Source organism: Tachysurus fulvidraco, chromosome 9, assembly GCF_022655615.1.
Source record: "Tachysurus fulvidraco isolate hzauxx_2018 chromosome 9, HZAU_PFXX_2.0, whole genome shotgun sequence".
Classification (NCBI taxonomy): domain Eukaryota; kingdom Metazoa; phylum Chordata; class Actinopteri; order Siluriformes; family Bagridae; genus Tachysurus; species Tachysurus fulvidraco.
In genome coordinates, this window is record NC_062526.1 from 8686183 (window position 1) to 8702669 (window position 16487).

Sequence of the window (16487 nt, forward strand, 5' to 3'; positions counted from 1 at the left end):
AAACCCCAGATGCTACTAACATGACTGACCTGCGACAACAGCTGGCTTTTAATGCTTAACCATTTGTCACTAGTTTATGTGTATAAATAAGACTATTTTAAGTGGTCATATTTTGTTTCACTTTTGGTGCCAAGATAAGATGGATTTGAATTGGAGAATAACACATATGTCTCTGTCTAATTGTCTTTTTATATCTTGTTTTTGTAGTTGACGGTTTTATTGTCAAATCTGTGCAAATCTTTGAAAACTATTCTCCTTACCAATCTGCTACGTTTAGATAAATCATTTGCGTAAATGCATGCGACATCCACTGGATAAGATGCGACAGAGGATCCACAACAGAAGCTGCGATCATTCACTAAACAAGAATAACACCACCATTTTGTTAACATGTGCCTAATTATTTTTGAGTATTTGGTCAGATCCACTGAAATATTTTGCTGGAACTACATCCAAACCCCAGTCCATCAGGTGATGACTCCTGCTGTTTATCACAATTACTTTAGTCACACAGATGCTAGAGAAATTTAATGGCCAATTTTTGCTTAACAAGATGCAAATAATGACTTTAATCTTATCCCACATGAATCTACGCTAGATTTCAGTGCTGAATCTAACAGGCTGCAGAGTCCATATTACACCTCATAATGTCTAACCGGTTCAGTCGAACAGCTCACATGTTGACTCATAAGCTGACTTTTATGTTTATGAGACAGCTGTTGTTTACTGTTTACAGGACAGCTGGGTCTCTCTGACCGTGTCAAACCTCTTGATGACATTGTCTAGCGTTGGAGAAAAATGGCCAGTCTCCATAACTGACTCTGAGTTGTTGTACACAGTAGCTGATAAAAACATTTGTCATTCAACTCAATCTGTCTTGCATATGACTTTCTTCTACAGGTATTAATATTATTCTTCCAGCCTGGAAAATATAACTTTAGATTAGGGCTGTAATGCAATGGCACTTTGTGTATCAGTATCTTTATCTGTTTAGTGCTCTATTATATAAATATCAGTATATATTACATATTCGGATTTAAGCCCAAAATAGGCTAAAAAGTTTTTTTAGGTCTTTTATTTAAAAAAATAATAAATCCATACCACTAAGCACCCAGAAAATCCTGGACAAAAAAAAAGAGATCGAAATACCAGCATATCAACATGCTCTGTGAATTCTTGCTCTGACAGTTCATAATTGGTCTCACATGGAAATGAGCGTGCATGAGCCAATTTCCTTTTTTTAATTCCACTCATGCAGTTATTATTTTCTTAGGAACCTGTCTGAGATATACTTTAATGTTAATTTAGCGAGTTGTATTTCACAAAGTTGAACAAACTAGTAGACTTACAGTATGTAAAGAACTGCAACACGAACCAGGCAGAGACTAATGATGAATGAAGGTAGCATACGAACGTATCGCACAGCTCCTAAATTTTATATCTGACCATTCACATGACTTGCGTTGTTCTCCCAGAGACTCACACCTCTAGACATAATCAGATGCACTGTGAACCGTTCTGGATATAAAATATAAATACATAAAAATCCCGAATAGTGCAATATATACAAAATGGCACTACCGTTATCATTCAGAGATTCAGGTGAAATTAACATATTTTCCTGGTTGAGTATGGTGTATTGAATCCAGGGTTTGCCATTTATCATGGCCACATTGCAATATAGTCCATTTCCAGGTATAATATTCCAAAATATTGCATACATTAGAGAAAACTTTCTATTTTGAGACAGTCATCTCTACACAGAGAGTAAAGCTGTTGTTACTCACTACAACTGGAAGAAAAATCCTAACCTACTGTCTATATACGATGCAGAGATGAACCACAATATAAGCAGCCAATTATAAATGCGGTGGCGGGGTACAGAAAAGTCTCCGCATATTAACTCGGCTCTTTGAGAATCTGGGATTTATATGGATTGGTAGATCATAAGAGGATGATTTTTTTTACAAAATAGAGTTTGACAACAAGCAATTTCACAACCATTAGGTTAGGTCTGAAAAAGCGTTTATATTATGTGCAAAGACAACGCTAACTAGCTGATATAGCCGAGCCATTCCTCGTTATTGATTGTGCGTGTTTTCTGCACATCGTTAAGCCTGTATCTAAATGCACACTTATTGCACACTAAAGAAATTGTGTCAACAAACAATAAAAAGCACATTTGATTTAAAATGTTTATGTGCAGCAACACCATTAGTTTTATATCCATTATGGGCCGGATAATGGTGGTCATAAGTGCACAACATGTACTAATTTGTGTATGACTATTCAGAATGCTAGGGTATGAACATGCCTTTTTTAAATGTGCTCCATTTGCTGCGTCTCTTTTTCTTACTTCAGTTTCACAGCCTGCTATATATTTGTTTTAACTTGCAGAAAGCCATTATTAGATCCCAATTTAGCTGCTGCTGACACCAAATAATTTAAGCATTTCCCATGATGCATGATTGACCCTGACTATAACCCTGATTATCGTTCTGGGAAAGTCAACACATTTTGTCCATTGGAAAAAATGAGACATGGATGCATTTGCTTTAAGTTGGAGCCAATATTTTGGTAGTAATGAAAGGTTTGCAAGTGTTTGTAATGACTTTTCCAACACCAAGTTATGTAACACAATCTCTTTAGTGCATCAAATGTTCACATCTCCATTTTAAAAAAAAATTAACATTAGTCTCAACTAGACATTTTGTTTGTACCTACTGTACCTGTAATATTGTCTAATGAATGTCTGTGATTTTATTGCCCAAAATATGATCAAATAAGATGCCGAAATTAAACCACCATGACTGTAAACACAGGAGGCAGGGTGGCTTAGTAGTTAGCATGTTTGGGGTTAGTGGTTAATTATAACATCTGCCCTGTATGCACAGATCATGTTGCCCCTGTGCTAAGGGGATTTCCTCTGGGTACTCCGGTTTCCTCCCCAGTCAAAAAACCTACACAGTAGTCTCATTGGCATCTCTAACTTGTCTGTAGTGTGGACTATATCCCTAATTTGCTCAGGTTCCATACAACACTGTGTAGTAAAAGTGCTAAGAAAATGGATGGATAAACTAGGATTGCTAAGGATATAGTGCTTGAGTTTATGTGCTTGGGTTGTTTTCTTTTGCGTCCTTAATGTGTACAGACATTTAGTGTGTAAAAGTTTATAAAATTCATTTAGTTCATAAAACTTGTATGTACTGTATATGAATACAAGAACAGTCTGTTGTATATTCTGTCTTTCCAACAGAGAAAATCGATTCTAATAACTAGACACATTTGGCACCTGAGCACATTAGTAATAATTCATGACCGACAAGGATAACACATTTGCTCTTAATTTTCCAGAGCTTGCTAACAGGACGACAGCCATTATCCAAGAGGTCTGAATGTTTGATTTAGCATTATGAACCAAAGGCTTCCACCAGAATCAATAACATTTGCATAAAATGCTTTATAATGAGCTCACAGTCTGCTCTCACCTTGACAGAGATTTTCCCTTCATCCTTTGGCAGATGTGCAGCCAAGAACCAGTCTCCAGGGAGAGGACTGGTAACATTGAACACACCGGTGGTACGGTTGGGCAGCGTCCATGTCAGCGTGACAGCAAAGGACCCTGGGACTATGGTGTCCTTCGGGAAACGGGTGTTCAAGGGGTTGATGACTGGCGGTGCTCCCGACCTAAAATACCTGCAAACCAGAGAACACATTCGATATATGGAGGTGCATTGACAGGAAGAGACGGAGAACAATACAGGATTCATAAGTCATCACTGTTTAGTTCTATCTAAAGTTCTGATTTACTAAAATTATAGCTGTGCTTCTGTCATTACTGCTTTCATAAATCAAACAAGCAATAAGCTCAGCACATTTAATTAGATTTGGGTGAACAAGCAACACAGTGTGTGTGTGTGTGTGTGTGTGTGTGTGTGTGTGTGTGTGTGTGTGTGTGTGTGTGTGTGTGTGTGTGTGTGTGTGTGTGTGTGTGTGTGTGTGTGTGTTTGTGTACGGGAGAGAGAGAGAGAGAGAGAGAGAGAGAGAGAGAGAGAGAGAGAGAGAGAGAGACGGAAAAAGGACGTCAAATAGAATTCAAAATACGCTCCAATTTCCCTCTCTTTTACAGGAAGTTAAACAAAGCACAGCGACTAATACTAAATTATGCATGAACTAAACTGAAGTGTAAAATAAATATTCCAACATTGAGCTATTTTTAATGTTTAGAGGAACGATTCAGGAATTTGTCAGGTACTCAAGCAGAACAATGCTTTTTGCTATGCCGTAATCTTAGCTAAAGTGGTGAAAAATGATGCAGATCAATGAGTGGAATGCTTACATGTTTTCGAAAGTCTTTTGTTATTTATTTTTTTATGTGAGAGACAGAGGGCTAAAATGGTGCCTTTCTCCTTCAGTGCTGCCATTCAAGATTAAAAAGAGGTCTGACAGCCGGAATCTGCCACGGATCATATGACATGAAAGCCTTCACCTTCCATGATTTCTTTCGCTTGGCCCAGTGAGCTGGGATCCTGTACTATGTCAGTTGGAATCCTGACAGGCTTCAAATGCAAAATACTCTTGTGAATAGGAATCACAATAACAGCTGACAATTGCTTTCTCACTCTTCTTTTTTATTTTTATACTATGTAGCAGACTAAAAGAATTAGTAATATGTGCATGCTTAAAATAAACTGTGTGTGTGTGTGTGTGTGTGTGTGTGTGTGTGTGTGTGTGTGTGTGTGTGTGTGTGTGTGTGTGTGTGTGTGAGAGAGAGAGAGAGAGAGAGAGAGAGAGAGTGCTTGTGTCTGTCTGTCTATCTGTGTCTGTCTCTGTGTGTGTGTGCTTGTGTCTGTCTGTCTATCTGTGTCTGACTGTCTCTCTGTATGTGTGTGTGTGTGTGTGTGTGTGTGTGTGTGTGTGTGTGTGTGTGTGTGTGTGTGTGTGTGTGTGTGTGTGTGTGTGTGTGAGTGAGAGAGAGAGAGAGAGAGAGAGAGAGAGAGAGAGAGAGAACACTGTGTAATAGAAATGAACACTTATTATCTGTGTGTGTATCTTGCTCTCAGTGAGTAGGTCTGTGCTCTGTAGAGTGTGTCTCAGCTCCATTAATATTTAACAATACAAGTCCATGTGCAAATGCAGCAGCAGATTGTAATGATATCCTTAAGCATATCTTCTTCAACAGGGCCACTGTACTGTGGATGTGGTGGGTTTTTCTCCCTCACTTCCCACACAGACACCATCCCAGAGCGGTATAGTGCTCAGATCTCATTGTCTACAGTCTTTGGCAGATAATAACTCAAACTGCAACTGTAGGGTTGTTCGCAAAATCATACCACCCTCCTCTGTCTCTCTGTTCACCCAAGGAGCTTGTATGTCTGGAGCATGTCAGTGCAGAGAGGCTTTTGTCCTTGTGGTGTACAGGTTTATTTTTGTCCATGAGTAAAAAAGAGTGTCGTGGCTGTGTGAGTTTACCTTAGTCTTATTTTCAGTATAATTGTGATAAATAATAATTGAGCAATTGAAAATCAAGATACTATGAAAAGTCCCAGCAAGACAAAAAAAATAAGAAACCTTTATAACGAGTCAGGTTTTTGTAGAAGAGTGAATTGTAAAATGAAATGAGCCTGATTACTCATGAGTCAGATTTTTTTATCCCATTATGTGCCTCACGCTACAATGTGTATCTTAATGAGAAAATTGAAACATGCATAATTTTGGATATGCTACACACCATTATCCATTATGGACACCATTAAATTAATTTTAAAAATCAGAAATGTTAAAACTCACTGAAGCCAAATCTGATTTGAAACCCATTGTAAAACTGTCATCTCACAAAAGTGGATAAAAAGCAGTTCACAGAATTGCACACTGAAATCATTCAGATACATTAAAATGAACAAGGATCATAATTACATCTGAACTCTGAAGACCGCATGTGTAATGTTAGCTTCAAATATTTTTTTTTTCAGAAGAACTCAATTGCAAATTACTACACAACCACCTAAACACCAAATCACAAACATCCTGACATTGTTCCATCTAATTGTGCAGCCCTATTAAAATGGGCCATACATCAAATTTCCATGTGACAGGACATATCAGCTTTCATTTCCTGATATTTACATCCCGTGTTAAACAATATAGAAAACAATACCCTTGGTAGCAGACCATATATTTAAGTGAGCAAAATACTATTTAATATTTATTTGCATGGGTTAGAGCTACTTTGACTTAAACATTCTGAGGTTGCTATTCACAAGAAGCATCTGCAAATGTGAACCATGCCTCTCAAAAAAAGAGATTTCAAGACATACAGTACAGTCAAAAACTGTTGATTTGCATAAAGCTAGAATGGGTTACAAACTTATCTTAGAGAGCTTAGATATTGATCTGTCCACTGGTAGACAAATTTTCTAGAAATAGAGACATTTAGTACGCTGGCTAGGCTACTTTCTCAAGAAATGGCTGCCCAGATAAGATTACAAAAATTGGACACCATAAAGGTAAAAAAAAAAAAGAGTGAGAGATAAATATTTGTAATACAATATATACAAGAAACATTGCACAGGCATGATTTCTATGGCAGAAAACCAAAAGAAAGCTACTGCTTTCCAGATAAATATTGCTGCATGCCTGAATTTTGCCACAAAAGACCACCTTGACACTTGAGAATGCTACTGGACTGATAAAAACTAAGACTGTGTTGTTTGTGAAGAACACTATATTTGGCATAAAAAGGGCACCGGATGCCAACATGGAAACATAATCCTAATGGTTACGTCTGGTGAGTAAGCATCATGATTTGGGGCTGTTTTAGTGCTTCATGGCCTGGACCACTTTCCAGCATCAAGGGAAAGAAGATTTTCAAGATATCTTACAGGATAATATCACTGTGGTTGTGCTTCAGCTGAAGCTCAGCATGAGTTGGTGATGCAGCAGAACAATGATCTCAATCATTGAAGTAAATTTACTACAGAGAGCCTCAGTCAGAGACCAGTCATTTATGCCCTCAGAGATGCTGTGGAATGACCTCAAGAGAGCCGTTCACGTAGATATCCTAAGAATACGTCTGCACTGAAAGAGTTCTGTAAGGAAGTCTGAAGTTTATTTTTTTCTGAATGTTGTGCAGCTTGGTTAAAGTTATTGCTGCCAAAGAACGATCGACCAGCTATTAAATCCAAGAGTTCACTTACATTTTCCACAACACTGTGAATGTTTAAAGGGATGTGTTCAATAAAGACATAAAAGATTATAATTGTTTGGGTGCTGTTAGATTAGGCACATTAAGTTTGTTTATACTTGTGACATTTTATGACGCTGTTATGTCACATTTTATATAACCACGAAATGCAGAAAATTCAAAAGTTTCCACACACATTTCCCTTGACATACACATGCTCATATTTACACTTCTTGCATTCATTCAAAGATTTAATGTTTTAAATCAACCTTATACTTGATGTATAATAGCCTACTGTATAAACCAGCTGCTTCTGTTACTGTTTAATATGAGGCATTGTTTATGTAATTTATAAATCACACATAAAAGCGTTTGCCATTCTTTGTAAATTAGGGAGTAAAATTAGTTGAGGAAACATTTGTTGATCATAGATTTAACTCTTAAAGCTCATAAAGCACTTTGCTTTAATCCATAATTAGCCAAATCAGCAGTTTCTGATGTAGTGTCCGTTAAATAAGGTATTTTAGAACAGGTCTGCACATATTTGCTTCACTGGTTATCTGGACCCTGGTGGAGCTGACACCAGCTGTGCCTCGGCATTCTGATGATGAAGCACTTATTTATGCTGCCGCGTCCTACTCCATATTAAGAGTACTCAGCTCTTCCCCCTGTAGGATCCAGCTGGCTCACTGCAGATCCTCATCCTTATGTTCATATATTAAGTCTTATTTGTGCACCCGCACCCTGCCGTGGAAAGTTAAATCATTCAAAATACCATGAGACAAAAAACTAATTTAACCTCAGCAACATCTGGGGGCTAATTAGATACCAAGGTGCTGTTTTTCTATTCTGTCTTGCTTTTATTTTTTAAATTTACACAACAATCGGTTGTCACTTCCTCTGTGATTTGTGCACCACTGGTTGGCCTGAGACATGCTGTAAATCCCCAGCTTCATTTTCAGATGCAGGTCATGTCAAAGTCTGTTATGAACCAATTAGCACTGCCTCCATGCATAATACGGCACATTTTTGAGAAGTCTGTCATATGTCAGACATGCCGGAAAGTTTTTTAGCAAATATGACCACGATAAGGTTTGCAAAAAATGATTAATCTTATTTTCTAACAAACAATAAAACTTTTGCCTTTGTCTTCCAAATGCTAACAGAAATTTAACAATATAAAAAAGTTTGAATTACTTCTTTTTTGGGAAGCAGAACAAGTCAATATTTAAAAATCAATTTAAAGTCTGAAGGTAAAGTGTATACATGGATCAGCAACCGAGACAGTAATCAATCAGTAAATAGTATTTTCAAATGGCAAATGATAGATGTAAGATTCTTCAAACAGAAATTACACTTGGAAGCAAGAAAGACAAGAGGAGTGAAAGAAAGAGAGTTATATTATTTTCTAAATGGTAGGTTGGCATGCAAAGAGTAGGAGATAAAAAGTAAAAGAGAGATTGTTTACGGAGGTCTCACAATCAAATTAGTAATGATTCCCACAAAACAATTATAGCACTAGGGGGCATGGGGGCTTAGTGATACAATTCCTGTCCCTGCTGTGTGTGTGTCTGTGTGTGTGTGTGTGTCTGTGTGTCTGTGTGTGTGTGTGTGTGTGTGTGTGTGTGTGTGTGTGTGTGTGTGTGTGTGTGTGTGTGTGTCTGTGTGTGTGTGTGTGTGTGTGTGTGTGTGTGTGTGTGTGTGTGTGTGTGTGTGTGTGTGTGTGTGTGTGTGTGTGTGTGTGTGTGTGTGCAGAGCTTGCATATATTCCTAATCTTAAGAGGTTTCCTCTGTGTACCCTGGTTTCTGCACATAGTCCAATGACATGCACTGCAGACTGATTAGCATCTCTAAATCGTCCGAAGCATATAAATGTGTACGTGTGTCTATTTCTGCCCTGCAATGAGTTGGCACCCTGTCCAGAGTGTCCCCTGTCTTGAGATTGAGAAACAATGAGAAAAATTACGAGGAAAATTAATATTAATCTAGAAAATTTTCTATTCTTGCAAAGCATCTCAGCTCTCACAGACGGAATTAGAAAAGCCTCAAATGTAGGTTCCGTCTGTCTAAGGGAGTTTTTCCTTGCCACAGTCACCTCAGTCACCTCAGACTTGCTTATTTGGGTTAAATACAAACACATTTAATATATCTAATATCTAATATATAAATAATATCTTGAAATTTTTTATAATATTAATCTTTCTGCACTATATTTCTTATGGCCTGTAAAGCTGCTTTGAGACGATGTCCGTTATTAAAAGAGCTATACAAATACATTTGAATATGAATAGAGTAAACACCATCTGTATAATGTGTGTAATGTGTTTACCTGACTAAGATTTTTGAAGATTCTTTTATCCTTTAAGCTACATACTTATTTAGGTTACACATTATGCTTGGGTAGATGAAGCAAAAGGAAAGGAAATCAGCACAAAGCAAACCATGCCTTATTCCCATTTGGTGTATATTTGATCACCCCCCAGCACTGCGGAAAACAGCTCCACAATCCAGACCCCGTTTCCACTTCTAATCCATAATCATCTGACTTCCTATATTTGAACAATTGCCATATGAGCTTAATTAGTAAAGACGAGCTATATAATTAGATTTAATTATGTTGTTAGGTTGAATGTTTTTCTTGCTTTGGACTGTTGAACTTAGAACATTACCTAACACTATATCCAAATAAAGAAGTACACGCTGAATGATGAACGAGTCAGGTTAGTTTACTAATGTGTTTTATTAATCCTTTAGTTTAAAAGAGTTTGAAGAAATTCTCATTAATTAAACAACTGTCTTAAGATGAAGTTAACAAAGCGTTATAAAATGTTCATGAAATGCAGCCCTGAGCAGCTGAAACACATTATCTCACATTCTCAAAGGTTAAACAAAGAGAGTAGAGAGAGCAGGAAGTGTTTTTAGGGTAAAAAGGTTCATTTGTTAGAATATGGCAATGTCTGACTCTCTAGTTTTCCTGATATATTGTATTTTATAGTCCATTACTGTTAGTGTGTGGACGGCAGCTTTAAGTGGAAGCTTGACACTTCATTACACATTTCTAGTCCTGTACTTTAACCCTCTTAATCCCATTTTATGATTTAGTTTATCTTAAAGCTTTTTTTTTTGTAATTACAAAAAAACTATTAAAAATAAAGGTATATACAGTAGTTAAGAGAGTGAGGACTGTAAGTCTAATCCCACCAACAGGTCCTGGGAGTGTAATAATCACCAATTTAATAAACCAAACTTACAGCTCACCTTCTTACATCTAGAAATGTTGGTACTACACTTTACTACACAATAATGGCACGCTGAATTACAAACTGTTAGGGCACCCACACTTGCCTGCAGCTACAGAATGATACATGAATGATAAATCACACTAGACTACATAAATACAGAGTCACAGATACCAAACAGCCAAAGTTTGAAAACAGACTCAAAATGAAACCCCGGGAGCTTTTGTGCTCTTGTCACTTGTCTTGCAATTTATGACTTGATTAAGTTTGTTGATGTGCTCAACCTTTGAATCTGATATTATGCAAATGAATGGCATAAATCTGGCTGTTCTTGTTCTCATCTAAACAAACAAGCACAGAATACAGATTGAGCTGGAGACATTAATTGAGGCAAGGGTTTGTTTCTCTGTCTCATGTTGAAAAGGTACACAGAGATGGTGCTTCAGTGAGCCATGTGATGGGAATTAAGCTCTCAAATATCAGACCAACAGTGTAATTACAGTGAAGGCAAAACATCATCAAGAACCAGTCAGTGGCTCTAGACTTACATTTCTCATGTAAGGCTTGTACATGTCTTTGTTATTGTTTTCACTCTTATTAAATCATTTTTAGGGGTTGGTGAATAACACGCATTCTGATGCATCAGGTGAATGATAAAGATGGGATTGTAAGATTTTGGTGTCTGGATTGAGAGGTACTTAACTTTTTCTAGACATGGAAACTTTTAAGTATAATCTAAATTCCCCAGACCCAACATTGTACTGTATGTGCAATAATGTTTTGTCTATTTACTTCCGTCCACAGGTGGAAAACATTCAAGTCTAACAGAACAATATTTGCTGAGTTTAACCCATTCAGTCAAACTGAATGAGTACATTTACAACATAACCAGCCTCCTGGATTTGCTCCATTTTACATTTATATTTACATTTACAGCATTTGGCAGATGCCCTTATACAGAGCGACGTACATAAGTGCTTAAATCTCTAGCATTGGATACATTAATGCTGGCTCACTAGGTTACATACTTAAGTTTAAAACATTTGTTCAAAGTTACAATGAAAGTTTATTTTTTTATTTTTTTTTTAATGCAAAAGATAAGGAAATAAGTGCTAGTTGAAGTATTTCCGGAATAAGTAGGTCTTAAACCACCGCTTGAAAATAGCCAGTGACTCAGCTGTCCGGACCTCTAGGGGAAGTTCATTATACCACCTTAGTGCCAGAACAGAGAAGAGTCTTCTAGCTGCATGGCTCCCAGAAGAATCTGAGATCTTCCAGATCAGATCATTCAGATCCTTAATACCAGAAGTGTTTTGTGATTTTTTTTTAATGTAATGACTAAAGTAATAAAATTATAAATAGTTAGATTATCCTTCCTAGGACCATAAGTCAACACTTAACACAAAGGTATAAAGCTAGTAAGACCTCAGGGGTTTTTCTGCACTCCAATTCCTGGGTGTTTGCTGGACCTAATTAAAGCTGTCATGGCTAGACCTACCATAAGATATCGATCTCAATGTGGGGGTGTGCAGCTGTTTTCTACTATCCCCTAGTCATCACAGAGCATTTCCACCTTCCCTACAGTGTTATCTTCTCTGCTTTATCTCTCCCCAGTACTCAACAGCATCCTCGTTTAATTACCATCTCATTGTGTCACCCCCTGCTTGCTTTCTGACAGCTGAACTGACAGAACGAGTGCCTGGCCCCGTACGTTAGCACAGCAGTAATGGGACCTCATGGTGGTGGTTGGAGGAGTAGGGGGTTAGGGGTGAGTAGAAGGAGAAAAAATATACAGAAACAATTCAGCAAAGTACTTTAACTAGTAAATTGCCATTCTGCATGTATATCATAAGTGTAATGTAAACACAAAAGTACCAAAGGGTTGGTTTTAAAGCATGTCATCCCATTTTAGTAGCTCTCTCAGTTTGTTTAAAAACTTGAATGAAAAACTTATTCATCAACATTTAATACTGTTTACTGACAAATCTTACTTATAGTCACTGGCCACTTTAATAGGGACCCCTGTTTGATTGACCACAACTATTAAATAATAACACTTTACATCTGTGATGAGCAGAAAAACATCTCAGAATGGCCAAATTTCTAGACTTTGCGGTGGATTGGCTACAACAGCAGAAAAACACGACCGAAATCTGAGGCTACAGTGAGCACAAAGTCAATGAAACTGGAAATCTGATGAAGATAAGCACATAGGGATGTGGTAGCATAGTGTTTAGTGTGTTGGACTACCAATTGGAAGGTTGAGAGTTTGAATCCGAGGCTGCCACTGCTGGTCCCCTAAGCAAGGCCCTTAACCCTCAATTGCTCAGTTCTATAAAAAATGAGATGCAAGTCGCTCTAGATAAGGGTGTCTTCAAAATGCTGTAAATAAGCCAATGTTATATACTGAGATATATGTATACAAAGACAAATATTTTTATAAACATTGAGATTTAAGCTCATTAGTTGTGTACTACTGTTTCTATTCCTACTATTCCTTCTATTTCCTACTGTTTCCATTTACATGAGTAGATAAAACATTTGATTCATGAGCAGGTCTTAAGTTCACCATTTTCCTTAGTACACAAGATGCATGCTGTAATTATTGCATTATGCTCCTACTGTATAAAGTTATATCTGAAATTAAGCAATGTATAAAAGATTCTGACAAAGCTCTATACTATCCATGTGTATTTCCCCTTTAGGTAGCAAAATAGCTTATTCACTGTTCTGTGTATTATGGGAAGCACTGAAAATTCTTGTTTTATCATCATTTTTGGCATCTTTGGCATGGACAGAATTTTTCCTTAACTTTAAGCGCCTTAACCTTTCATTTACAGTGTTTTGACTTTAAGGTCACCGGAGGAACTAAAGTATACAAACACAAAAGAGCAGTTGAACCATAAAACAGACTTTCTCTATCTTTAATATTTGTCAAAGGCATGACTAACACCCCACCGAGATGGGCTTTGTTATCGCTACCAGTCATATCTGCAATGTTTGCTCAAGGACATGCTTTTTCTCATTATATATTGTCAGTGTTTAAACCCAAAAACGTCAACACTAAGCACAAGCAAGGTTGCGTATTTGATGGATGTTTAATGACAGAATGAAGGCTGAACCTTGAAGACTTGAATGCTTTGTTAATGTCCCTGTGAATTGCTTTAATGCAGCAGGAGATCAGTGCTAACAAACTTTTGTGCTCCAGCACAACACGACAAAGAGAGCACACGGCTCATACTCGAATGGTGTGAAAGAAAAGAAAAGAGACAATTACAAGCTAGAACACTTTGTACAGTGTGAAATGTTCAGTTCTGTCAATCTGATCTACTTTGCATTTCTGTTTGAAGCCTGGACTTTGTTCATCTGTTTTAAATTCGTGGGTAACCAAAGAGTCAGTTACGTGTCTCTTCTCTGGGTAAAATGCCTTCTTTTAATTTCAGCCCAGGTTTTCGACCTTTTCAATTAATCTCCAATAAGAAGCAAGACATTTTAATATTCAATAATCCACTGGAAATAGATCTAAAAAATAGCTAAAATTGGTTCAATTCCTTTCTATGTTCTTAAAGTAACATGTGATTCCATGTTCAATTAAAAAATAGCAGGTTTGAAGAGGAACTGCTGAAAATCCATTTGTGAAATATTTATGGATAAAACTTGCAATGTTATCACCCATATAATATTTATGGATCTCTAGTGTACACTGCACTCAGTTACAGAAACCTGGCCTCTGCACTGATGTAATAAATGCTGAAAGAGCAGAAAATAACCAGTCAAACTAACTGAGTAACAGACCTCAACTGACATTTTTTGATAGATCTCAGTCCGGTGCTTTATGTACAGTACACTGAGCAGTGTAAATAAAACTCACCAGGAAAAAAAAAAGCATTAGCTTTTTAGCTTTTTAGCAAAAAGTCATGCATATGATATTGTGCAGTTGTTTTTCGTTGCTATTATTTGATTTCTGTAATTTATATCAACAGAAATTAACATATCCGCATATTGTAATACTAACATAATGAGCAAGCAAGCACCATATAAACCTGTGTCTATAAGAGACTAAACAAACTAGTGTTGTGTCTTAAATTGTTTCCTTCTTGCTTGATTCTAGACTGATGTATTAATGTTAACTTATTTGCCTATTATGTTTATATGGTTGATGTATTATCTAGTGAAATTCAGATGTAATACCTAAGATGTCCATAAAGTATAAACCAGACCTTACTGTTGCTTGGTGCACAGCTGATAAACACCTTGTACACCAACTTGTTTTATTGAGTTTTATTAAATTTCTTTTTTTTTTTCTTGCCTGCTGTATTTTTTTTTAGGAATGTTGGCCCCTCTGACTTCTTGTTGAAGCCAGAAATGAGTTTATAATAAATAATAGCTTATTTAATAAAAGCTGATGGTCTTGAAGACTCACACTGTCACGTTGCGGTCAGGACAGTTGTCTCCAAATGTTCCTCCTTGCTCCTTAAATGTGATGAGGTTCCAGACGGCAACAACAGTGTCATCAGGCACGGTGAAGTGGAAGAGCTCCACGCTGGCGAATGAGCGGAAAGCATTCAGCTTGCGAGGTGTCCGGGTGAAATAATCTGTCACGAACAGGCAACCTGCACAAACAAGAAGAGAGGAGGAGTGAATAGATTAGATCCAAGGTTCTTAACTCCAGTCATGCTCGCTCAATGAATGTGTTCCCTACTATCCAACAAAGAACATTTAACTCAACTTATGTAGATCATAATAATAAGCTCATCACTAAGATGGACCATGAGGTAATGAATGTCCACGACTACAGCTGAGAACCTCTGAGATGACGTGTATCTTTACCATCTGTGTCATGGAGGGTTTGGAGGAACCACATATGATGATCAGTTATGATTGAACTTCCCTTCCTTATTGGTGATTTAATCAAATCCTTCATCCATTTGGCTCCCCTTCAAAACAATCTCTATGCAAAATTAATTTTGCTCTTATCCTCCAGCACAGGGCCAGAGAAGAGACACCAAGATGACATTTCGCAATCTGCTGTAATGAGCCTTGCCTTCCTGTGGCACCACTGTCAGCAACCGTAATGGCTAGCAATCTTCTTGTTACGTGTGAGGGAGAACATTTATACACTGGCAACTAGGTATTTTCTACTTTCTATTCCCCATGTGTTCAACAGGCAAGCCCGATTTATTGCAATTTGTCTCCCAAGGGCAAAAAGAAGTGTTCCTTATAAATGCTCCTGTTCTGGATGTTGACTACTCCTTCATCATGGTTATTTTGATATTTAGCATTCTCAACAAGGCATCTACGATATCTATGGAGCTCGGAGGCTGAAAAAAGTTTTTGAATTATATATCACATTATGTCACATCAAATATTTTTGTTTCTGTTGTGCGTTTAATACATTTTTAATAAGTGTTTGTTTGTTTGCTTTAAACTTGCCAGGAGTTAGATTTCCCATTACAAACATTCAATGTAATACTATATAAGTTACAGTTCTGTGACTGATTTCGTTACTCATACAGATTAAATATACATACAGATTTTATGCAAATAAGACCAAAGATGAAGCATCCATGATTCCCAGGGAAAAGTAGACACTTTCAGAGTGGTCAAACTAATATTGGACAAATTTCTATGATGATGTTTGGTGTAACTATTTAGATAAAGTTCTAGCTCATTAGGTTATAGCAACATTATCTTGTTGGTAATTGTTAGTAAGACAGCAGCCAGAGTTAGCTGTTTAATAGGAATCAACCTCATTACTGTTCATAGCTTCCATTTTGACATCATGTCTCTTTATTTCACTTTGCGATCTTGGTTGTAAGTATGGCAGATTACTCTGATCAGCTAAATGCTGATTTTGATCATGTTGAAGCAACTTTTCCTTAGGAAGCCTGGATTATTCATCTTTGGAATAATTTACAGAAAATCACAATGTTCTGGATTTGAATTTTCCTCAAATCTCAAAACATTTTGAAATATGTGTTTTTAAATGTAAAGCTTTTTTGTTTTTAAAGGTAAAGCCCTAGCAAGTACTAAAGAAAGAAAAACAGCTACTAGGCTCTATAGTC

General features: G+C 37.0%; 1 protein-coding gene across 1 annotated transcript in view; it reads right to left on the reverse strand.

The window, feature by feature from the left end:
- Positions 1–16487, reverse strand: part of tmem8b (transmembrane protein 8B) — a 117733-nt gene that overhangs the window by 64683 nt on the left and 36563 nt on the right. Inside the window, exons 2-3 of the mRNA XM_027138603.2 lie at positions 14846–15035; positions 3489–3696 (exon numbers count right to left, since the gene is read on the reverse strand). Of these exons, the coding sequence (XP_026994404.1) occupies positions 3489–3696; positions 14846–15035 (398 nt within the window). The remainder of the gene's footprint in view (positions 1–3488; positions 3697–14845; positions 15036–16487) is intronic.